This window comes from Rattus rattus, chromosome 3 (genome assembly GCF_011064425.1).
Source record: "Rattus rattus isolate New Zealand chromosome 3, Rrattus_CSIRO_v1, whole genome shotgun sequence".
Classification (NCBI taxonomy): Eukaryota; Metazoa; Chordata; class Mammalia; order Rodentia; family Muridae; genus Rattus; species Rattus rattus.
Genome location: NC_046156.1, coordinates 117,011,303 through 117,038,902, shown reverse-complemented (window position 1 = coordinate 117,038,902; position 27,600 = coordinate 117,011,303). Strand labels below are relative to the sequence as shown.

Sequence of the window (27,600 nt, the reverse complement as noted above, 5' to 3'; positions counted from 1 at the left end):
TGGATATTACGTATTAGAAAGGCTCCATGAAGGCGGCGATGGAAAACTAGTAGGTGGTCTGTGCTGTGGCGGCGGCGTCACGTTTGGCCACCTTGTTCCATCCTCAGTATCTCTGTTGAGAGACAATCGTGTGTAATACACTTGCCAAATGGGAGAGGAATTCTGTCTTTCATCACTGACTAAGTAGCTATGGTCATTCAGCATGTCCACATTTCTATTGTTAGAAAATTTCAAGCAAACTGATTTGAGAGAGTCAGCATGGAACAAGTTATGTAAATTAAACTCCTCCACCTTCTTCTCTTTTAAGTTTGGAGCCAGTTCAAGGCAGCAAGGCTCAAGATAGGGTTGGGGTGTAGAGGCTGAGGTAGAGCTTCTAGATCTCTAGAAGACTGATATGATTACAGTATAAATAAGGCCCTCTACTAGAGCAGAACAGATCTTTAAGTTCTTGACATCAAAATTTTCACTGAATATTTTAGTAGCCTGCAATCACAATCAGCCCTATTAGTTTTCTATTCTGACTTTTAGTTTAAATTGAGAATTAAGTTTTACATGTTCACTTATGAAATACAAGTGATATTTAGTCAGGCTGCTATAGGTTATAAAGATAGATGTGAAAAATAAGAAAGATAAATTGTTTTTCAACATATACTTTTGCTGTGTGGTAAAGAACTAATAAAGGTCCAGTGCTCATTGCTATTCAGTCAACATCAGTAAACTCTGTGGTGTGGATAAAGGCACTCTAGAAAAGTAAGCACCATGATAATTCTACACTGATCAAATTACACTAGAAGTTGCAGGGGATGCTCTTGTTAGCTTTGAAGGAGATGTAGAGAGACCTGGACTGTAAGTTAGATTACAAGTTGTTAATACGAGTCATCTATTTGCAGTTGTGTTATTATTTGAAGAGAATTGCCATTTAGTTTAAGCCATAAGCATGTATCTCTCATGTCTTATTCAAGGAAATAATGGTTTTCTCTGAAAGATGACTAAAAATTTGCAGCATGATTGGTGTGCCCCGCGCGTGTGTGTGAAGTTCACAGCAGATGTCCATGAAGACAGGCTACAGATTCAGGGCCATGCAGTTTACAGAGCTCCACCAGATTCACTGTGCATCTTGGCCTCAACCACGTTCATGCTTCCCAAAGCCAGGGCCTACTCCTGTTTTTCCTGAGCTCAAGCATGATTATTACAATAATTTGTTTATTTTTTGATACCATTTTAGAAGTACATAAATGGATTTTTTTTTTTTTTTTGTATGCAGAGTTTGTCTCTCTTTAGATCCCTAATCTAAAATGGAGGAAAAAAGAGGTTCTAAGTGAGAAAAAAAAAATCAAAGCAAATTTTTTTTTTGCGTGTGCATACATAACAATTCCTAATGTTTTTGCTTTTACTTACATATTCATATATTCTAAAGAACCAATAGACTTTTCAATGCAGTATATATTAATATCTTTTAAAATGACTTTTCAGACTATATGTGCCACATGAATGCTGTCCTCCTAACTCATTGATAAGAGTATCTGATGTTCTTGGTATTTCTCCAAAGGTTTTCATTTGCCTACGCATTAATAGTCTTCTTGCTCTGTTTCCAGAACTGTGGTGAAATGTAGTATAGCGAAGTCCCAAGCCCTCTACAGTGCCCAGAGAGGACTGAAGACAAACAACGCTGCAGTGTTCAAAGTAGGGGCTATCAGCATCAACATTCCTCAGCACCCTGCTACGTTACACAGCATGATGGTTCGAAGTTCTCACCAACTGTCCAAGCAAATCTCAGACCTTATCAGGCAGCCTTCCACAGCGTGAGTTGTTCACCTTTATACTCTGGGACTGTATAGTAACATATACCTTTTATTTTTGCTATGGTAACAAAGGTTTGTAAAAAATGAGCAGTTACTGAGAACATGAGTATCACAGTAGTGGAGCTGGTAGAGAGTATTCAAATGACATCATGGGAGAATCATAGTGTGTATCATTAAAGTGTTCTTATCAAATGGCCAATAAAGTATATATCACATTGTCCAATACTAAATATGCAATGTGAACATGAAGTCTAAGAGATTCTAGACATTGTGGCATCACAATAAATTTCAGTAAAAAGCAAATCAATGAATTCTCAAACTGTCAGTCATCGTTTAAATTTTAAAAATTGCAGCAATCATTTATAGCATGCATGGTTTTGCATATTCCTTTATCGTGAAATTACTGTATATTTTTGAAGACCGACTACATGTCACATAGCATTTTTTTTTTCTTTTTCCTCCATCTTTATTAAATTGGGTATTTGTTATTTACATTTCAATTGTTATTCCCTTTCCTGGTTTCCAGGCCAACATCCTCCTAGCCCCCGCTCCCCTTCTATATGGGTGTTCCCCTCCCTACCCTCCCCCCATTACCGCCCCCTCCAACAATCCCGTTCACTGGGGTTCAGTCTTAGCAGGACCAAGGGGCTTCCCCCTTCCACTGGTGCTCTTACTAGGCTATTCATTGCTACCTATGAGGTTGGAGCCCAGGGTCAGTCCATGTATAGTCTTTGGGTAGTGGCTTAGTCCTGGAAGCTCTGGTTGGTTGGCATTGTTGTTCATATGGGGTCTGAGCCCTTCAAGCTCTTCCAGTTCTTTCTCTGATTCCTTCAACGGGGTCCTGTTCTCAGTTCAGTGGTTTGCTGCTGGCATTACGCCATGTATTTGCCATATTCTGGCTGTGTCTCTCAGGAGAGATCTATATCTGGTTCCTGTCAGCCTGTACTTCTTTGCTTCATCCATTTTATCTAGTTTGGTGGCTGTATATATATGGGCCACATGTGGGGCAGGCTCTGAATGGGTGTTCCTTCTCCCTCTGTTTTAATCTTTGCCTCCCTATTCCCTGCCAAGGGTATTCTTGTTCCACTTTTAAAGAAGGAGTGAAGCATTCGCATTTTGGTCCTTCTTGAGTTTCATCACATAGCATTTTAAAGGACAGGAAATCAGATCTTTTCACAGTAACCTTTATTCCCTGTGCATGTTCCACTATTCATAGTATCAGCTTTTCTGGCTTCTGTGTGCGTGCATGTGTGTCTGTGTATGCGTGCATGCTTACTTTTCCCTATCCTAGAAAGTGCCTTGACAGTCTCAGAAGCCATTGCCTATTTTCCTATAGCTGTTGTATCCAGGTCTTTATTCTCCTGTTGATAAATTATAGCTCAAGTTATTACTCTGTCCGCTGTTCTAGATCATCATTATTTGTTGGCAGTTTTCCACTGAGTAATCTAGTAATCTTATTGATAAAGTAGTAGTTCCTAGTAGTTTTATGGGGTGTGTGTGTGTTTTGGTTTGTAGCCCACAGCCTGTGAAAGAAGATATTGCAACCCCACTGCCTTCTGAAAAAACCCCAACCAGTGTTAATCAGACTCCTATTGAAACAAATGAATTTCCTCAACTGCCAGAAGGCTTAGAGAAGAAGCCTATCGTTCTCAAGTTCAGCGCCATGTTAGATGGCATAGCCATTGGAGCAGCACTCTTACCATCCCTGAAGGCTGAGTACAAGATGGGGAGAATGAGAAGCCATGGAATGACAGGTAACATGGAATTTTAAGTTCAGCCATGTAAAACTGATGATAATTTTGAAAAGGAAGCAATTTTTGATGAAAAGTTACAGTTCTTAAAAATATGATATTAAAAAAATTTTAATAGCCAGGCATTGTGGTGTACCCTTTTGTTTCAGCATTAGAGAAGCCAAGACAAGCGAATCTCTGTGAGTTTCAGACAGGCATAGACTATATAGTAAGTCCCAGGTCAGGCCAAACCACACAGTGAGACCCTCTTAAAAAAGCAAAGAACAAAATCAGAAATTGAAGTATTTGATCACTTAAAGTTCAACAGTGTTTTTTCTAAATTTTATTCATATAGTTTTTTTATAATTTCATTCATGTATACATTTTATTTTAATCACATCCACTCCCCTTATCCCTAGCTTCTCTGAAGCACCTCAAAATTACCCTTCCAACATCCTACCATCTTTTTTCTCCATTTATAAAATGGTTTAATTTTCTTTATTGTTTTTTCCTTGTCTTAATTCCAGTTTTTAAGGTGTAAAATAATCATCATTTTTTAATGATTTTAATTATTAAAATTTTTATTTAATTATTGCAAAATTAATGATGACTACTTAGGTTTTTTGTAGTTTTTTTTGTCATGAAAACATTAGTATTGATTTTCCACTGTCCTGTGAAATTTCTGTAAAAAATAATTGATGACTAAATATAGATACTTTCTTCTATACCTGTTGAACTAAAAATGTCTTTTTCTCTTTTTTTGTTTTAACATGATAAATTACATTAATTTTTAAAGCACTAATAAGCCTACTCAAATACAATGTTATATTAAGGATATATGTATTACTACTCTTTACATTTCTGAGTTTGTATCTTAAAATAGTTTTCTTAACCTTTCAACCTTTTATTACCAGAAATAAAAACAAGGTAAGTTGAGTTTTTTGATTTGGCAAAGTTAGAAAACATGGACTTTCATATATCAGAGCCCAGTTCTATCAATACACTGCCTAATTTGCTCATTTTGACATCTGCTGGAATCCATAGGCTAATGGAAAGAGCAAGCCAGATAGGCACGTTCAAGCTGAAAAAGTAGAATATCTAAGAGTGACCGCCTTGTTGAGTAGCCAAACAAGAACCCAGAATTCTGTAAATAAAGAAAAAGAACAGAGCCAGTAAGAGTAACACATTCATGATCACAGTTGAGGGAGTAGTAACTGTGGCCTTGAATTGTGTTGGTCTGCGTGTTTTTATTTAGTACTGATGGCGAGGGCGGTAGTAGGAGACAGACCCTACCTCTTGCAGCTGCCAGAAGTGAGTCAGAGAGAGACTGGACTGTAACAGGTGTAAGAGGCACTCAGTGTAGTTGGGGTCTTTGGGGCCATCTCAAAGGCACTGGAGTTGGAGAGTAGCATTTTTCTGTTTATGAGAGGAACCTGGGTGCATATACTTGGCTTATGTCCTGTGATGACAATCTCCTGCCAATTCTTCATACCCCCATAGACAGCCGAACAATATCAGCAAAATAAAGAGATTAACTCTATATTAATATTTCCTTGAACAACCCTTTGCCAATTAGAAGGCTTAATAAATAAACACAATATTAAATTAAACTGTAACATATTACTTGGTTTCTTAATAGGTAACATTAAAGGAATGTGTATTTAATGTTCCAGAATCTGGGACTTGTTTTTAGCTTGAGTTGCTTTATCTTCTTGTGTTATAAGCTTCTCTACATGAAGGGCAGTGTCTTCAGTGTCTTTCTGTTCTCCCTTTTCTGATAAGCAGAGTCTGTAAGTGTCTCTGCATCTATATGATGTTGGGTACCCAGTAGGCATCATAAATACTGCTGGCTTACTAGTACTTGCTGACTAATTCTTTATATTATGTGTACTTGTTTAAAGGTACTCATTTGTAAAGTTTAAATATTAGTTTTATGTATATCAGCATAAACTGTGGGATGACAAAATGTTTTTTCTTAGACATCATTTTTGTAAAAGTGATATTATTGCATGCTGTACAGCTGTAATGTTCCTTACTTCTTACAGGTGCACAGACAAGGTTTACATTTGAGTTACCAAATCACAGATTACGTTTTACTTCAAAAGTTTCTGCGACAGATATGTCAACTATCCCTCCTTCTGCAAGTCTTAACCTTCCACCTGTTACCATGTCAGGGAAATACATTATGGAAGAGCATGATAGTTACTCAGATCAAGTGTGGAGTATAGATGAGCTGCCTTCTAAACAAGGGTACTATTTACAAGGGAATTATCTACGTTGTGTGGCAGAAGTAAGTTTACTTTCAAATTACTTATTGCATTTTATAAGTTTTCAGAATTTAGATACCAAAAAACCATGATGGTCCAAACTTTGAAATGTTAAATTATTTATTTTTTTCCTACAGAAGGCTAATGTACCAAATTTCAAGAGAAAGGATGTGTGTCTGTCTCTGACTACCTCCCTTCCCTGCTTTTATTGAAATATGTTTTTTGAAACAATGTACTTATCATCTACAAATTTATATCTTACATGTTAAAGCTCAAGTTCATTTTGACATTTTTATGGTTTGCTTGATAAAAAAAGAATAAAAGCTAACATCAAGAGCTTTATGTATTTACTTCTGTAGTTCTTTAATTAACTTTGAGGTACTCGTACCTCTTTTCTTTTTAAAATGTGTGTGTGGGGGGGTGGATGACTGATTTTTTAAAAGATTATATTAATAAAACAACTATTAGTCGTGATCTAAAGATCATGTGGAAAGGTAAAATAAATTAACAGACTCATTTATTATTTAAGCTAATGCTAAAAGCTGGCACTACCTCATTATCTTCACCTCTATGTATTACTGTCAAAAGCTTAAAAAGCATGGCATACCTCTTTTTGGCATTATCTTCTGTATACTTATTAATTTTCAAATTAATTATTGAGTTTATATGTACATATAATGTATTTTGTCAAATCCATCTCCTGTTCCATCCCCTCCATTTTTTCTCTATCTTTATGACATTTCTCTCCAACTTGAGGTGAACTTCTTTTTTATTTTTTTGTTTTTATTTATTTATTTATTCATTCATTCATTCATTCATTCATTCATTCATTCATTTTGTACACTCCAGATTTTATCTCCCTCCTGGTCCACCCTCCGACTATTCCCCATTTAATACCTCCTTCCCACCCCTTGTCTCCATAAGAATGTCCCCACCCCACCCACCTGACCCACCCCACCAGACCTCTAAACTCCCTGGGGCCTCCAGTCTCTTGAGGGTTAGATGCATCTTCTCTGACTGAACACAGACCCGAGAGTCCTCTGCTGTATATGTGTTGGGGCCCTCATCTCAGCTGGTGTCTGCTGCCTGGTTGGTGATCCAGTGTCTGAGAGATCTCAGGGTTCCAGGTTAATTGAGACTGCTGGTCCTCCTACAGGGTCGCCCTCCTCCTCAGCTTCCTCCAGCTTTTCTCTAATTCAGCCACAGGGATCAGCAGCTTCTGTTCATTGGTTGGGGGCAAATATCTGTATCTGACTCTCTCAGCTGCTTGTTGGGTCTTTTGTAGGTCAGTCATGATAGACTCCTGTCTGTAACCACACCATAGCCTAAGTAATGGTGTCAGGCCTTGGGTCCTCCACCTTGAGCTAGAACCCACTCTGGGCCTGTCGCTGGACCTTCTTTTCCTCAGGCTCTTCTTCATTTCCATCCCTGCATTTTTTTCAGACAGGAACAATTATGGGTCAGAGTTATTTTTTTTTCCTTTATTAACTTGAGTATTTCTTATTTACATTTCGATTGTTATTCCCCTTCCCGGTTTCCAGGCCAACATCCCCTTAACCCCTCTCTCTCCCCTTCTATATGGGCTTCCCCTCCCCATCCTCACCCCATTACCACCCTTCCCCCAACAATCACAGTCACTGGGGGTTCAGTTTTGGCAGGACCAAGGGCTTCCCCTTCCATTGGTGCTCTTACTAGGCTATTCATTGTTACCTATGAGGTCAGAGTCCAGGGTCAGTCCATGTATAGTCTTTGGGTAGTGGCTTAGTCCCTGGAAGCTCTGGTTGCTTGGCATTGTTGTTCATATGGGGTCTTGAGCCCCTTCAAGCTCTTCCAGTCCTTTCTCAGGGTCAGAGTTTTAACTGTGGGATAGCAACCCCATCCCTCACTTGATGCCCTGTCTTTCTGTTGGAGGTGGGCTCTACAAGTTCCCTCTTCCCACTGTAGGGCGTTTTATCTAAGGTTTCTCCATACCTTTTCATTTGGTTTGAAAATCTATAAGACAGCTCTTGAGTTTTTGATAGAAATACTGTAATTGGAGGAGACACATTTAAGTCTGATAAACCTTTTTTACACTGCACTTTCTTTAGTGTCCAAAAGTTGTAATTTCTTTTAGTTTTTTAATTTTATTTATGAGTGAGTTTGTGTCTCTGATGTATGGTTTCTGTGGGATGCCACAGTACACATAGAGAAATCAGATGACACCCTGGTGAAGTGTATTCTTTGCTTCTACTCATACCTAGGTTGTAGGGATAAAACTCAAGAATCTAGTTTTGCATGGTAAGTTTCTTTGCCCAGCAGCCCACCTAGCCAGGCTAGGAGGAGTTGAGATTTGTGTGTGTAAAAACAAATATATCCAAAAGTACACAAGCTTTTAAGAATCCTAATTTGAATTAGGAAATTTTATTGCATGTGTACTTTCCATGTTGAAAAATAAGTGGCCCAAACTAGTTGGGCAGTACTGTTAATAATGCTTCAATTCAAAGAAAATAAATCTAAAGCAATGGATGGTATAATTCCATATTAATGTCAGATACTAAAAAGGAAGAATTTATACCAAAAGGAAAGGAAAATAAATTAATTTCAAAGCATTTAAAATTATGTAGTATATCAAAATTTCCTATTTGAAATAGTCCTAATAATGTAGACATACTGAAACTCATTTTTGTCCTATTTGTACTTTTCTGTGCAAGATAAAAGGAGGGACTGCTCAGTGGTTAAGAACATATACTGATCTCCCAGAGAGAGTGCCCACACACTCACTCATAAATAAAATAAGTCCCAGTACCCACATCAAGGCAGCCCAGAGGAATGTTGCACCTTTGGCCTTGGCAGGCATCTGCATTCATGTGTACAATACCACATACAGCCAAGACACATAACTAACAGTAATAAAGATAGTTTAAGTGCCTCCTGATATGCTCAAACTTTTGTGATTTTTCATCAAAGGTGACAAATCTATTTGCTCTACTAATTTTTGATCAAAATATGAACCATATTACAATGATAGTAGTATTTGCTTTAATCATAGAGTGCTTGAATCTGTGTTTTCTTTAATGGCCACTTAATTAGAAGCTGCTTTCTACTTCATCTGTTTATTGACTAATTCTTGTCAGCAACTAATAATTTTATACTAATCACAAGACACATGCTACATTAGGTATGGATTTGGTAATTCACTCTCATATAATCCTGAGACCTACAGTGTGCTGTTTGGGGTTTTTGTTTTGAATCACTATATTTGTAGCATTTAATACAAATGGAAATGGTCATTGGGACTGAATACCTTTACAGACATTTTCAGTGCGTTGTTCTTATATAGAGAATTATCTCCTTTTCCTAAAGTCTTGATGATTTGCTTTACACAGAAAGCATAGCTAACATCCTCAGCAGCACAATCTTACACTCCAATCTTGTTTGGCAGGTTGGTTCCTTTGAACACAATCTCACAACAGATCTTCTAAACCACTTGGTGTTTGTACAGAAAGTGTTCATGAAGGAAGTGAATGAAGTGATACAGAAGGTGTCTGGTAAGGCTGCCTGGAGCTAGGGCTACAAGTTTCTATTCTTAAAGACCTAAATGGCATAAAAATTACTGAAGGAGGGAGGAGGGAGGAGGAAGAGAGAGAGAGAGAGAGAGAGAGAGAGAGAGAGAGAGAGAGAGAGAGAGGAAGAGAGGGAGGAGGAAGAGAGAGAGAGATGAATGAATGAATGAATGAATGAATGAATGAATGAAATGAGAATGTACATTCAGAAAGAAGAGAGATGATCAGGTAGTTTCTTTTATTTTCTTTATCTTATTCCCTTAAGCTGGTGTCTCTCATTGAACCTGAAGTTTACCAGTTGTTGGTTAAGACAGTATGGTCCTTTATTTCAAGAAAGAAAACCTGTTGCTCTGGGGGATTGGAGGAGTAGGGGCAGTTCATTATAAGAATCAAACCCACCATTCACTTATAAACTGGAGTAGTTATAGGGCAGACTGGGAAGGAAGCAGGCGAGGAGGATGAAGTTTCCTTTTTGGCCAGAGATGGGCTTTTTCCAGGAGTGACCAAAGAAATGGTGAGCAGCAAATGAAAGAATGTAGGTTGTAGGTGGACGGCTCTGTATGCCTGGAATCTAGGTGGGGTTCAGTGACCACAACTAACATTCTTGACTTTTGTTTCCATGGGTAGATGTTGTTCATTTAATTATCTGCTGTCAAGATCAGCATCCCCATCACAGTTTGGGGCAATTTCTGGTGTTGGAAACTGTGGAAGAGGACATTTTAAGGGTAGAGTCCTTCCCCATAGGCCTCCTAGCCTGCTAATAATACCTATTCATCTAACATTCTCTCCTCATGAGTTGAGGCCCTGAAACCATTTAGAAGATGGATGCTAAATCAGTCTGACTACTTCCTATAAGCATTGGGGAGATTAGGGAGGAAATAGAAGGGAATTAGAGAGACTCTTGATGATTTGCAAGCATGGGAGAATAGTCAAAGGGACCCAGAACTGGATCATCTCAGGACTATCTAAATATGGACCAAACTGTAAACTAGTATAGACAAAATTAAGACTGGCTAAATACACAAGGTCTAGAGAAGAGCATTACAGCTAAGGTTATAGTAGATTTAACCAGGTTTTACTACAGAGATCCTTCCATAAAGCTGTTCACCAATGAGATGGTAGTCTTTGCCATGTTATATGATTAGGAAAAACATAAGAATTCTTTAATTTGATTAAGGATCTTAATTTGGTTATGCCCGTTATTTTATTATATTATTATCAATTATTTTAACTTTACTTATTTTTTTCTGCTGTGTGCTTAAGACTTTGCAGGTGGCCAGAATTAATCACTTTATTCTTACTTGGAAGGACATTTATGGTCTGGTCCTCAAGGATTACTTGGACTTAGGAGGACCTCTGGTCAGTTGTTCCATCTATACAAGGAGAAGCCAGAGGCTTTGCTGGACACATGGCTTCACCTGGAAACATGGAGGAAAATTTCCCTCCTGGAGGATCTTCCTCTTTGTAGAATGGACATTTTAGTCTATGTAGTAGGGTCTTCATGGTCTCTTTAAAATACAGGTGACTCACCAGGGCTAGAATAGGAATTGGTCTTAGAAGGCAGAAGACACAGTGCACCTTTTCTTTTTTTTTTTTTTTTTTTTTTTTTTTTTTTCGGAGCTGGGGACCCAACCTTGGGTCTTGCGCGCATAGGCAAGCGCCTACCACTGAGCTAAATCCCCAGCCCCTACAGTGCACCTTTTAATCCCTCTGTCCACATTAGTATAGGCACCAGAGTATTATTATTGAACACCGAGAAGGTGTGTTGACACCAGTTTAGTATTTTAACTACTAATGTAATAAAGTTTTGGCAAAAACTAAGCACTTTAAAATAAACCTTGATTAGATGTACATTTTGACCTTTTAAGTCAGTGCTTGTATAAATAAGAACAGGTAAATAAGATAACAATAATTTGAATGAAGGTTTAATATAATATATCATACTTTGATCTTAGAAATTTGTTATATATGTATATTTACATATATGCATGTGTGTGTATATATATACATACATACACACTTCTGCATATTTTATATAACTTAGAGCTTTTGAAACTTGCTTACATTTTCCAGGAAGAATGACTACTCTCATCTTTTACATGAATGCTGCAGATCCAAACCCAGGTCCTTCTATTTCCATAGCAAGCAGTCTTACCCACTGAGCCATCTCCCCAGTCCTGGATAAATATTTAGGCCTAGTCACCCTTCTTTATAGTTTTCTTCTGTTTTACTAATTTTTATCGGTTATCATGGAAAGTAATAGTCTTGTACTTTACATACATGCCATTATACTTTATTTTCATCTGTTTCTCTACCTTACTACTAACCTGTGGGATGTAAAAGCATGCTATGATGTTTGGTAAGGTAGAGCAGGTGGGCACAGTGGGCACACACCTGAGACTTAGGCAACTCCCAGCTCCCTGCCAGACTCAGACCTAGAACCCTTGCCATGCTCCTCACATAAAAGAAATGCATATGAGGGCCATGTAGGTGCAAAACAGAGTTCTCCATGCTAATGAGGTACCAAGAGTTCCAGAGGACTTAGCCAATAAACTTCCCTTTGCAGACATTCCTCCCTGCAAAATGTTTTTAATCTCAGGTTTACCCTGAGAAGTAAGTATTGCATCGTATGCATCCATTTTTCCTTCATGAACAACCAATAAACTTTTTGGAACCATGCACTGTCTCTTTCATCAAGATTCACCGTGGGGAGCCATGAAGAAGGCCTTCACCTACAGTGCTGCAGCTTAATTCTCCCATAGAAGGCCTCTCTCTGCTCCCAGCCACAGCCAACACTAAGCCTGCCTCCACCAAACTAAAGACAATCACCTCTGAGCAAGGCAGAGTTCCCCTTTTCCCCAGTCTGTCCAGGGTTAGATGTTGTTCTCAGCTGAGCCTGGATATTTAAGAGTCTGAAAACCCCAAGGCCCTGGCCATGTTGCAGGTCCGGAGACCCCCAAACCAGCTTCTGCTTTCCCATATCTCCGACTGCTTTGCCACCTCCAGAGCTGTATCTTGGCACTTCCCTATAACTGGGTCCAACTCCCCAGTTCCTCTCCCCAAGAGGCAGAGCAGACACCCACCTATACTACCCCACTCAGTGCTCACTGCACACCTCAGGCAAGCTTGCTCTGCCAGTCAGTCTTTCCGTCTTGCTGTCTTATAACATACCTTCCATTACCTTTCCCCTGTGCTTAAGATTTCTTCTTCCTCTACCACAATTCCCCTTCTAGTTTATCTTGCCTTCACAAAGAAGTTACCATTTATTCATTACTTATCTAAGAATTCCAAATATTCCGTAAAGAAGAACCCTGTAGTCCTTACTTGGTCATACCATTAGATTGCTCCTCAGTGGTGGTTCTCAACCTTCCTAATGCTGCAGGCCTTTAGTACAGTTCTCATGGTATAGGGAGCCCTACTCATAACATTATTGTCATTAGTACTTCATAACTGTGGTTTAGCTACATAAAGTGTGGTTTATGCCTCATAAAATAGCTATGATGCAGGACACCTAATATGTAACCCTTGGAGAAGAGTCAGCCATTCAACTATCCCACACTGGGGTCTCAACCCACAGGTTGAGAACCGTGTCTCTAGCATCATCCAGAATATACTCTTGACTACTATGGCATGTCAGAGACTAAGAACTTTACTGGCTTAAACATTTTTATTAGCAGTATTTTAAAAATACTTCTTGAAATGTAAGTAACTATGCCATGTGCTTTTTTCCCCCTGTAGTACATGTTAGACTTTTGTGTTTCTAAGTAGGAATTATCTCTATAAATTATCTTTATAAACTCTGTTTCTATATAAGAGATCTGATATAAAAACATTTAAGTAGTATTTATGAGATAAAAATATATGTGACTCCAAGTTAGATAATGAAGTTACAAAGACACATGGAAATATCAGATATTAGGCTTAGCAAAGTACACCTTCATTAGGATGGTCACGCACATACGTGCACACACACAGACACAAATTAAAATTATTAAGAAGAAAGGACACACTTTGTGAATACATTATCATTGAGGACTTCATGCATCAGGATGACTTAAAGCAGGGCTTGAATGCATTCTACTTTCTGATCACAGAGCCATTACAAAAGACAGACAATATGGAGAAAAACATCAAAAGGAGAAAGACGTGTTAATTTGCTGTGATTGACATCAGAATTGTGAGAGTCTAAAGTTATGAACACTTGCATGGCTACTGTGAGGGAGGCGGTGTAGACATGAGTGAAGATGACAAGTTGGATCATGAAATAGCGCAGGTGCCCTTGACCATTCAAAAAAAAACACTGAGAACCCACTAAGATGTGCTTCTCCCAAGGAATTTGGGACATAAGTATGGGAATAAATAAACATTTTACCAGAAATGAATATTCTTAACATATCACCTTAGAAAGACCAAGTTTTTATAACAGTACATCAAGGAAACATTGATAAATGAGTGTTAATAAGAGTAAGAGTAAGGACTGGAGAGATGGCTCAGTGGTTAAGAGTTCTGACTGCCCTATCAGAGGTCCTGAGTTCAATTTCCAGCAACCATATATTTATTTTTAATGCGCAGAATATAGTCAGAATTTTTTCTGATAAGGAAGCTGTTTTAGTCCTTCAGTATTTAACCTTTTCTAGGTGGGGAGCAGCCTATTCCTCTGTGGAATGAACATGATGGAACAACAGATGGAGATAAGCCGAAAATTCTCCTCTATTCCCTGAATTTACAGTTTAAGGTAAAATTTCCGTAACACTGATACTTTTAATTTTACTGACACTTTCTAATTAACTAGTGTATATTTTATGTGGAAATTTTGTGTGATACATAATTGCAAAATAGTAAGAATAAATTGTACTCCGCTTACTTGGGAAAGCTTTAGTGTTTGAATCTTCTTTTTCCTCCTTTTTCTCCTTCATATTGACACTGCGAGGCTTAGAGCCCAGGGCCTTATACATATACAGCAAGCCCTTACTGAGCTATATCCTCAGGCCTCAGTTCTTTAAGGGCAAGCATCAGGCTTCCTACCTTCTTTCCTTTTTTCTTTTTCCTCCCTTCCTTTCATCTTTTATTTATTTCTTTTCTTTTCTTTTTTTTTTTTTTCGGAGCTGAGGACCAAACCCAGGTTTATTTCTTTTCTTAAAGACAGAATCTCAACTATACAGTCCTAACTGGCTTGCTGGAACTTACTATATAAACTAGGCTAGTCTTGAGTTCAGAAATCCAGTTGCCTCTGCCTTTCTAGTACTGTTGTTAAAAGAATGCCCAGACCTTCTATTACAAATGCTGCTATAATAATAGTAATGGTAATAATAATAATAATAATAATAATAATAATAATAATATAATAAAATATTATTAGCATGTATTTGAAAAACTTCTCTATCTTTCTATACCAGATTATTGAGATCAGCTTTATCTTCTAAAAGCTGTATTATATTATATAATTTAAATAGTTTGTTTGACTATATTCCAGTGAACATTTGATATTTCTAATTATTTCTTTTATAATTTATTCTGCAAAAATATTTTGAATGTTTGTTCAATTGATGATATTTTAGGAAGACTATGATAGAATGCTTGCTTTCATATACAGTTATCTGAATGAAGAAAAGCTACGGGTTCTTCCTCAGTGCCAAAGGTGGGAGAACAGGGCATGTCCAAAGAGAAAAAAAATAGCTTTAATACTTTAAATCTTAATTACCTCCTATAAAAAAGTAAAAATGCTAAAATTAAATAACTGTAGTGTCCTAGTATAACTGATTTTAAGAATGTGTGCCCTAGACATCTTATATATGTTTTAAACATGACTTCCTATCTTGTTTCAAAAGATTGTATATGAGTGAATCTGTATTGGTTTATTTTCTTATTTTCCTTACAACATGTAATCTTCTAGGGTATTCAGGTAACAGCCACCACACCTTCAATGAGAGCTGTGAGATTTGAAACTGGACTGATTGAATTGGAACTTTCAAACCGACTTCAAACCAAAGCTTCACCAGGAAGCAGCAGCTATCTGAAGTTATTTGGTAAATGCCAAGTGGACTTAAACCTGGCATTAGGGCAAATTGTCAAACATCAGGTTTGTATGGAATATAATGGTATTGGAGCTATTGTCTGTAAATTAATTTGTGTTATAGTTTTAGAAATATTTAAGTTCCTACAATTTGCATTGTGACTTCTGTTGAAGACTTCCTTGGCCTTTACGTTTTACTTTGCCATTTCCTGTCCTTTTGACTGTGTGTTCCCTATTACAAGGCTGTGCAGGAGCAATTGCATGAGACGCCATCCAGAATCCGTGCAAACATTCGCTTGGAATCTGTCAGTTTCTTAAGCATTTTTATTTCACTGTCTTGTGCTTTTATTAGTTAATATATAAAGTGTTACGTTTACACCTTCCCTATAGAATGTTTGAAATTTCATATGTCATAGATGTTAAATATGTAAAGTTTTAAGAAAAAGACAGCAATTAGTGTAGTTCCCTAATCAAGTTTTACTGTTTATCAGAGATACTTTTTGTTGTTTTAATTGAATTTTGCTAAATATTTCTTTTTAATATTCCACTGATTTGGATTTGAAAAGTCATTTTTAATTGCCAGTTATAGTTTTAAAAAATCAATGGCTACATTAACTATTTCAGATTCTTGTTAGATTAGAAAAGCTCATTTTTTCCAAATGGAAACATATGTTGAGAGAAATCTTATTTATTTCAAACACTTAATATATCACTAGGCTTTCCTCTGCTGGCTTTAACTGTGCTTGATAGCTTCACCCCAGGGCTGCAGCCCAGATCCAAGTTTACCTTTTACGTAGTTATTTATATGTTACATTAATTTTAAGTATTTATATTATAAAATATTAAGGGTCTATCATTTAATGGTTGAATTTAGGAAGTATACTGTAGGTCTTTTGGAGAAAAATGGTATATAATGTTTAAATTACTTTGGTAAAATTTTCCATTGTTTGATTTTGTTAAGTTTTGAATTTTATTTTAGGTTTATGAAGAAGCTGGTTCTGATTTTCATCAAGTTGCCTATTTTAAAACTAGAATTGGATTAAGGAATGCCCTTCGAGAGGAAATCAGTGGTTCTTCAGATAGGGAAGCTGTGCTTATCACCCTGAACAGACCAATTGTTTATGCGCAGCCTGTGGCCTTTGATAGAGGTAAGTCATGCCAGCTATTACTGTGTGGGAGCATGCGGTAACCAGGATAGGTCTGCTGTAGCTTGCCCTTGCCAGTGCAGATGCTGCAGAGCTAACTGCCTCCTAGCTCTGAAATGTGGGCACCTAAGGCAAGTCTTGCTAACTACAGCTTTAAAAGTCATGTCATACTTCACAATTACCTTGCTTTTGACATAAATAGGATTATTTTATTCCAAGTTCCAATCTGAAATGCTAAGGTTTTTGCTTGGATCATCTACCCGTTTGTATTTTAGATATACATTGATTTGTGTATTCTGAAAATGTTTACTGTGTGCTGGCTAAAAGTGGGAAACAATGGATAACAGGATCAGGATTCTGCGCTCAATGATGTAGTCTGCTGAAAAAGAATTCATATAGACTTGTGAATGAGTCAAAAATCTTTTTTTTTCTAGATCTGAGTCTGTATCTTCCTTTGCTCTTTAGAGGAAAAACAAATTCTTCAGTTTCCACTTAGAATGTAGAATTCACCAAGGAGATAAGCTCATGAGATCAACTGTTACTCACTTTCTTATCCTAGGGCTAGAACAGCCCTAGCATAGAGTGCTACACACAAACATTGCTAACTGAGAGGAGCGAGTGTCTGTGAGCACAGTGGTCTAAGAAAAGATAGCAGCAGCTTTCAGAAAAGAAAGAGTGGGAAAGAGGGCTGACTGGATGGACAAACTAATGTTTAAACTGTTTTTCAGAGGCAGTACGGGGATACTTCTGAATCTGTAAAATTTCAGTTCTTGGTACTCTTAGGTCCACCATTAAATACTTCCCTTTTGGCAGTACTGCCATAGCTGCTCTGTTTTCCCTGAGCCCTGCTCATGCCACACAGCCTTTATCCTTCCCCAGGTCTTAGAACACTCAGCTGATGGCTGGCCCACTCTTGTTTTTCTCTTCTAGTGGCTCTCCATTCTTACCTTCTTAGACTTCCATAGTATCTTGAGATGAAGATTTTCCTTTGGGTGTTTTTCTTACTAACAAACTCAAATGACTTTGACCATTCCAAATCACTTCCTTTAAGATATATGCCTAGCATTGTGTCTATGTTCTTAGAAGTGATTCAAAGCAGTAAGTACATATTAGCTGATTTTCTGTTGGCATGATAAAATACTGTGAACAAAGGTAACTTGTAGATACAGAGTTTATTTGGGCTTAGTAGGATAGTCCATAATGGCTGTAGAGGCATGGCAGTAGGTACCCAAGTGAGAAGCTAAGAGATTCGATCTCATCCACCCTGAGGAAAGCCCAGAGTGAGCGAACTATAATGGGGCAATGCTATGAACTCTCAATCCACCCTCAGTTGCCTATTTCCTCCAGCAAGGCTTGGTTCTACATTCCTATGACTTCCCCAAATAGTACCATCAACTGGGAAACAAGTGTTTAAATGCATGACCCTGTGACATTTCTCAGCCAAACCCACACAAAGGGTGAACTGTACAATAAAAGTCAAGGGCCATGTTTATTTGTGTTTATTGCTCCAACCAGAACCAAATGTATAACCGGAATTCTATAATATTGAATGGATAAATGGACCTGGGTTTCTTTCTGTTGCCATTTGGCAGTTGCTTCTTTCTGTTTCTTTCTTTTTTTTTCCATGAAAAGTATTAACTACATCACTTTAGTGTCATTATAATTCTAACCAAGATTTTCTGGTAGCAATTTTTATTAGAAGTTATTATTAATCATCAGGATTTTATAGTAGTTGTGATTTACTAACTGTAATGAATCACATACATCACTGACTTTAGTTTTCTTTCTGCCTGTTTGCCAAAGCTGTTCTGTTTTGGCTGAATTATAAGGCTGCCTATGACAACTGGAATGAACAACGAATGGCTTTACATAAGGATATTCATATGGCTACAAAGGAAGTGGTAGACATGCTCCCTGGCATCCAGCAAACATCAGCCCAGGCCTTTGGGACTCTCTTCCTCCAGCTAACTGTGAATGATCTAGGAATTTGCCTCCCTATAACAAATACTGCACAGGTACAGAAACAATCAAGACATAGGAGCCTTTATTCAGAGTTGAAAGCTAGGTGTTGCTACTCACCATTTTTGTGAGTGTAGATTATAACCATTGTAAGTAGAGCTGTTTATAACTTGAGCAAGGAAGAACTCCTAATTCTTATTTTTGCAAATAAGCTTCAGAATCTTCTCATTGCTTTTATTTTTAAGTAATAAATCTTTGGATTGATTGTTGTATAAAGCGGAAAGAGACATTTCAAATGTACTTTAATACCCTCATCTGAAACATGGCAGAGAGTTTCAATTTGCTTACAAAGTGTAGTATGAATATTAAATAAGGATAAAAATCTTGCTAGTTATCTGTGTACTTAGATGGAAAAAAGTATGCTGTCTTCATAGTTTAGGGTCAGTTTTCAGAAATGCATTGTTACTTGAACTTGCGGTTAAGTAAGAAAATGCTGTCTGCAAGTGTCAGACCAAGAAAAATATTGCTCTAAGAATCCCATGCAGAGATCATCTTATTGTTACAGTGTTTCTTCATTGTCACTTTTAATAATTTAAAATCCTGGCAGAGATACTAATACTGAATGTAATAAACTTACATTGAGGGTTCTGTTTGGAAGAACAGTGCGAAGAGAAACTTGGAGGAGTTCAAGATGTACTGGTAGTGTTGCTTGTGTCTAAAGAGTTGAGCTGTGGCAACTTTCTAATGACATAATAAGAGGGCTCAGGAAAGCTACACACACAAGAACTGGCTCTTAGTGAGAGTGTCCCTACTAAACAGGAGCTAGGGAAGCACAGATATTAGCCCTTTGCATATTAAAATGGAAAAGGTACACAAGGAACATGCATTTCACTTGAGTATTGTTTACAACATATTTTGCTAAGTTGCCTTTTATTAAGGACTTCTAGACTTAACCCTTTCTAGACTTTTATTGTGAATATAAAGATTTCTAAATTTTATAAGTCATCTGGTCTGGAGAAATGGCACAGCAGTCAATGGTACTTGTTCTTGTACAGAACTGGGCTCAATTTCAAACACCCATATGGTGGCTCACAACCATCTGTACCACTCTAGTTCAGTGAATCCGAAGCCCTCTTCTGATGACTGTGGAAACCAGACAAGCATGTGGTGCACAAATGTATAGGCAGGCAAAGCATTCATACACAGAAAATAAGTCTTTTAAAAAACATTTTACATTCACCTTTTGCCTCATTTCCCTATGATATTTCTTTAGTCTAACCACACTGGAGACCTGGACACTGGCTCTGCCCTAGTGCTGACCATCGAAAGTACTCTCATCACTGCCTGCTCCTCAGAGTCTCTGGTTAGCAAAGGCCATTTCAAGAACTTTTGTATCCGTTTTGCTGATGGCTTTGAGACATCGTGGGATGACTGGAAACCAGAAATCCGTGGAGATCTAGTAATGAATGCTTGTGAGTCTCGTTTATTTTTTATGTGAGGCTTATATTTCTAAAAAGAAAAAATTGAAATGTCTCTTTGTTGAAAATTTAAGGATGTTCAGATATAGGATTGCTTTAGAAATGAATAAGGACTTTTTGTAGTTAAAGGTAGCAAAATACATCTGTAAAAAACTGTAACTTTAGCCTTCAGGTAAGTCAGAGAGACTTCTACACATGTGAAGCTTTGCTCACTGCCTGGTTTTTCCGGTAGTTGAATGACCAAAGAAGCCATCCTTGTTCCATAAATCTGTAAGAGAGTGGTGACTGCAAGAGAAAACTCACTAAACACACAGTAGATTGTAAATCTATCGGACTAGAATTTCTCCTTTAATTATAGCTGACACAGTAATAAGCCAGTGACACAGCCCAAGTTTCTAGGATTTGAAAGAATCATTATGAATTCCTCTAATTCCACTCTTTGTGTATGTGATGATTAGAAAGGAGAAAGGTTTGTGATAAAAACTGCATGATACTGGTACAGAGACAGGCAGGTAGATCAGTGGAATAGAATTGAAGACCCAGAAACGAACCCACACACCTATGGTCACTTGTTCCTTGACAAAGAAGCTAAAACTCCAATGGAAAAAAGATAGCATTTTCAACAAATGGCTTTGGTTCAACTGGACATCAGCAAGTAGAAGAATGCAAATCGACCCATTCTTATCTCCTTGTACAAAGCTCAAGTCCATGTGGATCAAGGACCTCCACATAAACCCAGATCCACTGAAACTAATAGAGAAATTGAGGAAGAGCCTCAAACACATGGGCACAGGGGAAATTTTCCTGAACAGAACACCAATGGCTTATGCTCTAAGATCTAGAATTGACAAATGGGAACTCATAAACTGCAAAGCTTCTGTAAGGCAAAGGACACTGTCATTAGGACAAAATGGCAACCAACAGATTGGGAAAAGATCTTTACCAATCCTACATCTGATAGAGAGCTAATATCCAATATATACAAAGAACTCAAGAATAGTTAGACTCCAGAGAGCCAAATAACCCTATTAAAAATGGGGTACAGAGCTAAACAAAGAATTTACAACTGAAGAATATCAAATGTCGGAGAAGCACCTAAAGAAATGTTCAACATCCTTAGTCATCATGGAAATGCAAATCAAAACATCCCTGAGATTCCACCTCACACCAGTCAGAATGGCTAAGATCAAAAATTCAGGTGACAGCAGATGCTGGTGAGGATGTGGAGAAAGAGGAACACTCCTCCATTGTTGATGGGATTGCCAGCTGGTACACCCATTCTGGAAATGAGTCTGGAGGTTCCTCAGAAAACTGGACATAGTACTACCTGAGGACCCAGCTATACCACTACTGGACATATACCTAAAAGATGCTTCAACATATAACAAGGACACATGTTCCACTCTTTTCATAACAGCCTTATTTATAATAGCCAGAAGCTGCAAAGAACTCAAATGTCCCTCAACAGAGTAATGGATACAGAAAATGTGATATATTTACACAATGGAGTACTACTCAGCTGTTAAAAACAATGACTTCTTGAAATTCAGAGGCAAATGGATGGAACTAGAAAATATCATCCTTAGTGAATTAATCCAATCACAAAAGAACACACATGGCATGAACTCACTGTTAGGTGGATAGTAGCACAAAAGCTCAGAATCCCCAAGAAACAATTCACAGACCATATGAAGCTCAAGAAGGAAGACCAAAATGTGGATGCTTCAAGTCCTTCTTAGAAGGGAGAGCAAAATATTCACGGGAGGAAATCCAGAGACAAAGACTAGAGCAGAGACTGAAGAAAATGTCATCTAGAGACTGCCCTATCTGTTGAACTGTCCCACATGCAAACACCAAACCCAGTCACTATTGCTGATACCAAGAAGTGCTTGCTGACAGGAGCTAGATATGTCTGTTTCCTGAGAGACTTAGCCAGAGCCCTACTGATACAGATAAGGATGCTTGCAGCTAATCATTGGGCCCCAGTTGAGGACTGAAGATGCTGAAAGGATTTGAAATCCCATAGGAAGAACAGCAATATCAACTAACCAGACCCCACCAGTGCTCCAAGGGACTAAACCACCAACCAATGAATACATATGGAGGGACCCATGGCTCCAGCCAAATATATAGCAGAGGATGGCATTGTCTAGGATCAGTAGGAGGAAAAGCTCTTGGTCCTATGAAGGCTCATTTCCACAATGTAGGGGAATTCCAAGGCATTGGGGTGGGAGTGAGTGGGTGGGAGTGGGAGCACCCTCATAGAAGCAGGAGGAGGAGGGAGGGGAAAGTGAGGAACCAGGAAAGGGGCAGGGGAATAACATCTGAAATGTAAATACATAAAATATCCAATAAAAATTTTAAAATATATAAAAGGAAATCACTCCAACCTTAAGTGACATGTGAATACCAATTTAGAATTCACACAAAGTGAGAAAAGGACATTTCACTTAGGACTAATCAAATTTATAGTGATATTTAATTTCCTTTAAGGCTTACTGAAAGTAAGTAACCTTAATTCTTTTTTACATTATATAGTTTAGAGATGATTTATTTCAAAAAATAGCATATTCTTCACTAAGTTTAAGGTACCAAGTTAAAGCCAGATGGTGGCAACATTTTGCATTTAAAATATGGTATGTTTCTGGGCTTAGGAACAAGATTGTGAGGTTGATATCATAGCAGTCAGCCATTTTCCTCATAAAATACTCCTTGGCAAAAAGATGTCAAACATGACAGATTATCTCTGAACTAACATGGCAGTTCATTTGTTCTTGTCTTGTTGTCCAGAGAGGGTTTCTCTATGTAACAGCCTAGACTGTCCTGGAACTCACATTCTAGACCAGGCTGGCATAGAACTCTTAGAGATCCACCCAAATGTGGTAGTTCTTAATTGTCATTTTGTTTTTCATTGACTTCCATCCTCAAAATATTCGTACATGGGACTGGCCAAATGTCTCAGTTGGCAAAGGTGCTTGCCAATTTGCTAATAAGGTGAGTTAATCCCCAGGACCTACAGGGCTGGAGGAGAGAGAACTAACACCTGTTCTTCATTCATGTCATGGCACTTGCACAAGGTCTATGCACATGCTCACACATACATACATACATACATACATACATACATACATACATACATAAATGCATGCATATATGCATACATGCACATATGCATGCATACACACCTATGCATACATACATGCATGCACACATATGTGCATACATGCACACATACACACTCACATACATATGTGCACATGCATTCAAACATGTATGCATACATGCATGCACACATACATACATGCACATGTGCGCACATGCATAGATGCACACATATACACACATATGCGTGCACACATATATACATACATACATACATACATACATACATACATACATACATATATAAATGTTCTCTCTAGGATTTAGTGCCTTGTCTGTAATCAGCCTGAGACTGGATTGTGACTTCAAGGCCAAGCCAAGCTGCACAGGGAGACCCTGTCATCCAAAATGGAACCAGCAATAACTCTGTGTGTGTGTGTGTGTGTGTGTGTGTGTGTGTGTGTGTGTGTGTGTGTGTATTATATACACAGTGTCACAAAAATTGTCGTAGAATCCTAGAGCTGGTAGAAAGCTGTCTAGAGATGCCCAGGTAGTGTGACTCTAATAATTACGTGCTACAAGTAAAGCCAAAACCGTGAGTAAGTTGCTAAAATCATAAAAATGAAATGCCCCAATTTGTATAATACGACTGAGTCCAAAATTTGTTCTTTTGTGGGAAGGATTTAAAACCTGGCAGAGCTAGAAATCCTGTTTACATTTAGGTAATTGTCTTTGGGAGAAAACATGTGGTATATGTTTAATCGCAAGTGTATTTTTATTGACAACTATTATTGGGCTCCTTCTTGTGCAGGTGTGGTTCCAGATGGTACCTATGAGGTTTGTTCAAGGACTACAGGACAAGCTGCAGCTGGTAAGTTCACTGTTCACTTTGAAACAGAGTTAGGTGAAAATAAGGTGGGAAGTCTCGAATGCCACATTTAGGAGTTGATTTGTCGATGCCTAGGGAGGTAAATAATTTTGAGTAAGAGATCAAATGGTGAGACCATTAAAGGCAGTAAAGCATAGGAAAACAGCTGGGTGGTAACTGGAAGTGAGTGTGGTGGTGTCTCAACCAAGAAGATAGCAATGTCAAGTATTAATCTCCCATACAATAAAAGTTAACAGGGTGCACTAACAGCAGACATTTCCTTAAAGGTTCTTTGGATGTTGAGAGCCATTGAAGCTGATTAACACCAGCAGTGTTCCTAGGGATCTTTTCTTTTCGTGCTGTTCCTTGACTTCTTCCAGGTGTAGCCTCGATATTCATCCTGAGTAAGAGATCTCAAGAGACACCTGCCATTCCCAGCAACAAAGGCCTAAGAAGTTAAGACAATTTCCAGCAGCACTGCTGGGAAGCTAGGGACTGAGCAGACACACCTTCTGGGATAGAGGACACACGTCTTCATCAGTGCTGTCTGTCTACAAGTGAAAGCACCTACCCGAACCAGCTTAACCAAAGCAGGATCTTTCCCCGGGGCATTTGCAGATGATGTTAAATTTATGAATGCTGTGGCAGGGAAGGAAGAAAGAACTGGAAGCAGCATCTATCTGTCAGCAGGGCCCACTGAGCTCTGCCTTTTGCTGCTTTCACTACTTGCTCGTTCATTTGTTTTGCTTTGCTTTAATTGATGACATCACGTGGCTGGAAAGAGCTCATGGCCTCATTTCTATGTTCTCATTTAGAAGAGATCCAAGTTCAAAGAAAGATTTTTGGTTTTGTAGCTTTGACGTTTACTTTGACCAGTTTATTTAGTTCCTTGTAGGTCGTTGGTTTGTAATGGTTTCTGCTGTATCCATGGGAAGGTATCTGTTTGAGCCCAGAGGGATAAAGAGCCATGCTATTATATAGTAGAGTAACATACACACTGTATACATGGAAGCCAGCACTGCCTGGCGTTTGGGGCAGGTCTTGCTGTGAAAGGCCTTGGGTATCTGATATGGCCACCATACAGTTCGTAAGTGTGTATACTCCTATTCCTAGGACTTGAAAACATGCCACTTCTTTATTTAAACAGAAAGTAGTAGTGCTGGAACCTGGACACTGAATGTATTGTGGAAAATGTGTGGGATCGATGTCCACATGGACCCCAACATCGGCAAGAGGCTTAACGCTCTGGGCAACACCCTTACAACACTGACAGGAGAGGAAGACATAGATGACATTGCTGACCTCAATTCAGTGAACATAGCTGACCTGTCTGATGAAGATGAAGTTGATACTATGTCTCCCACCATCCATACTGTAAGTGCATTCACTGTCAGGGATTTTAAGGCTGGATTTTCAGGAAAATCAGGATTAACTCGGGCTATTTTGTGTGTTGTGGTTGCTGTCGTAGAGGAAGGCAGGAAGGTGTTGATTTCTAGGTCTGCATTTTACAGTGCTGTTGTGTGTTTCATAATCATGCCTTTAGGAAATGTGCCTTAACCTCGATGTACTATGTAACATTGAAAGTGAGATACAGTTAACCTATAACCACAGAAAGTAGATCAGCGGGTTGAGTCTGGGACTGGGGGTGAGGCTTGAGAGCGGGTGGGAAGGCCTGCTGTAAGGAGAGGAGCTTTCCTGGCTGGTGCTGAGAGTGTGGTGGCCAATGTTTAGCTCTGGCCATTGTAAAGCTAAATGGATGGATATTGTGGTCTGTAATCCTGTCTTAGCAAAGGGTTTTACAAATAAGTCTTTCAAGAAGCAAAGTGTTTATGCTGTGATATATACATGTAAAATGTGTTTTTCCAACTATACTGTTTACTCTGTTGTATCAAGTTATTTAGCAGCAAAAAGAGTGACTTTCAGATTTCATTCTGGTTTTGATTTATAAAGAGATTTTAAATACATTTATCTGTTGTGTCATTAAATAGTTTTGACTTGAAAAGTAACTTTAAATTAATAATACTGTTTATTATTTAGAGTTCAGATGGAAGTTCAGTAAGTGGAGATGGCCACAAACTCACCTTTGGGCAGCGACTTGTAAATCACCTACTAGGCCTGGCTCCACCAAATCAGCGCTATTCTGTTCCTGCAGAGTATCTGTGTGACTCAGAGATGCGGGGCTCCCCTCAGTCTAGCCAGGCCCATTTGAAAGCGTGCAGAGCACACTCATGGGGAAACGTAGGTAGCAACCCAGTAGACACCTTATGAAATGGGGCTCGAATCAGTGGAGAAGCGCAATCATCTCACCTGCTGTAGAGGGCTTTGATTCCTGCATGCTCTCTTTGATCTAGGCATTAATTTTTGTAGTATAGATGGTCTGTATAAACTGAAAGTGGTATTAACATATATACTTTGATTTTTTTTTTAAAGGAAGCTGTAGATTATCGAAGACAAGGAACATCTTCTAGTCAGCCAGGAGAACCCAGAGGAAGAAAAATTATGAAGCGTTTAGTGGACATCAGAGAACTGAATGAACAAGCCAAAGTAATAGATGATCTTAAGTATGTCATTGTTCTTTAACTTACTAAAGCATTCTCTAGTAATAGGATAATAGGATGCAAAGATGGAGGAACACTTTTAGTTTATCAGTGATGTCATCAGTGTGCCAAGAAGTTTAGTCATTTTCTAAGATTATAAGCAATAAAGTAAAGCCTGAAATCCTAATTTTCTATCTTTACAACTCCTCATTTCTATGCAGTGAGTGGCTGAGGACCTCTATACGCATGATCATGCTTAACTGCATCCATAGGCGGAGTTGAATGTGTGTGTTGGTTTGCTAACCTTGTTTATAGATTGGAGCTTTGTTTTAAGGAGTTAGAATCAGCGTTCATGGCTGTTCTGGTGTGGCATGCTGTCTCACAGTAAAGCTGACAGTGTAGCTGTGAGGTAAATAGCTTGTTCTAAATGGACTCCTAAGAAAACTGCCTCAGAGGAAAGTACTGAGATTTGCTCTTGTATAAATGGGAATTCTTAGTCTCTCTCTCTCTCTCTCTCTCTCTCTCTCTCTCTCTCTCTCTCTCTCTCTCTCGTGTGTGTGTTTTTAAGTCTTAATGGTCAATATTAACAGTTTTTTTAGAAAAAGTAGGGATAAGGCAGTAAGCATCAGTAGCCTTTTTAACTTTTCTCTTTTTAAAACTTCTCTCACCAGCTGTTGTGTAATTCCACTAAGCTCCTCTTATATAAGTCTACATTTTAAAACTTTTATTTTCTCAAGTTAGTGGCCAAGCTTCATTTTTTCTAATCTCCAAATGCTTATACCTGTGGGGATTTTGTTGTTATTATTCAATCAGAATTTCCCAAAATACAGGAGTTTTTAAATATAAAAGGTATGACCTTTAAAGTTTCTCTGTAAATTATCATGTAATGATTCATATTTTCTATTAATTTGAGTTTTATCCTCAGGGAGAAAAATGACTTGAGGCAAAATAAATGTCTTCCCAAATCATCATACATTTTCCTGTAATGTGAATGTTTGGTTTTCATGAGCTTGTTGGCACCCTGAGATCAGTCAGTGGGTAGACAGTGTGAAAGCATTTCCCTAGATGTCAGTGTGTCTCTGTAATTTACCAGTGTGAGTAGTAAGCTTATAGGAGTTGGGCTATCCAGATACGTTCCGTGGCTTTCCTGAGAAGGA

At 38.3% G+C, this 27,600-nt stretch overlaps 1 protein-coding gene across 1 annotated transcript in view; it reads left to right on the top strand.

Moving 5' to 3' along the window:
• The window catches only part of Kiaa1109 (KIAA1109 ortholog), a 182,077-nt gene that overhangs the window by 115,462 nt on the left and 39,015 nt on the right, over nt 1–27,600 (top strand). The window contains exons 51-62 of the mRNA XM_032898488.1: nt 1,596–1,802; nt 3,318–3,556; nt 5,578–5,822; nt 9,221–9,326; nt 13,979–14,076; nt 15,235–15,420; nt 16,334–16,502; nt 18,303–18,514; nt 19,732–19,930; nt 23,850–23,909; nt 25,054–25,280; nt 26,337–26,467. Coding sequence (XP_032754379.1) covers nt 1,596–1,802; nt 3,318–3,556; nt 5,578–5,822; nt 9,221–9,326; nt 13,979–14,076; nt 15,235–15,420; nt 16,334–16,502; nt 18,303–18,514; nt 19,732–19,930; nt 23,850–23,909; nt 25,054–25,280; nt 26,337–26,467 — 2,079 coding nt within the window. The remainder of the gene's footprint in view (nt 1–1,595; nt 1,803–3,317; nt 3,557–5,577; nt 5,823–9,220; nt 9,327–13,978; nt 14,077–15,234; nt 15,421–16,333; nt 16,503–18,302; nt 18,515–19,731; nt 19,931–23,849; nt 23,910–25,053; nt 25,281–26,336; nt 26,468–27,600) is intronic.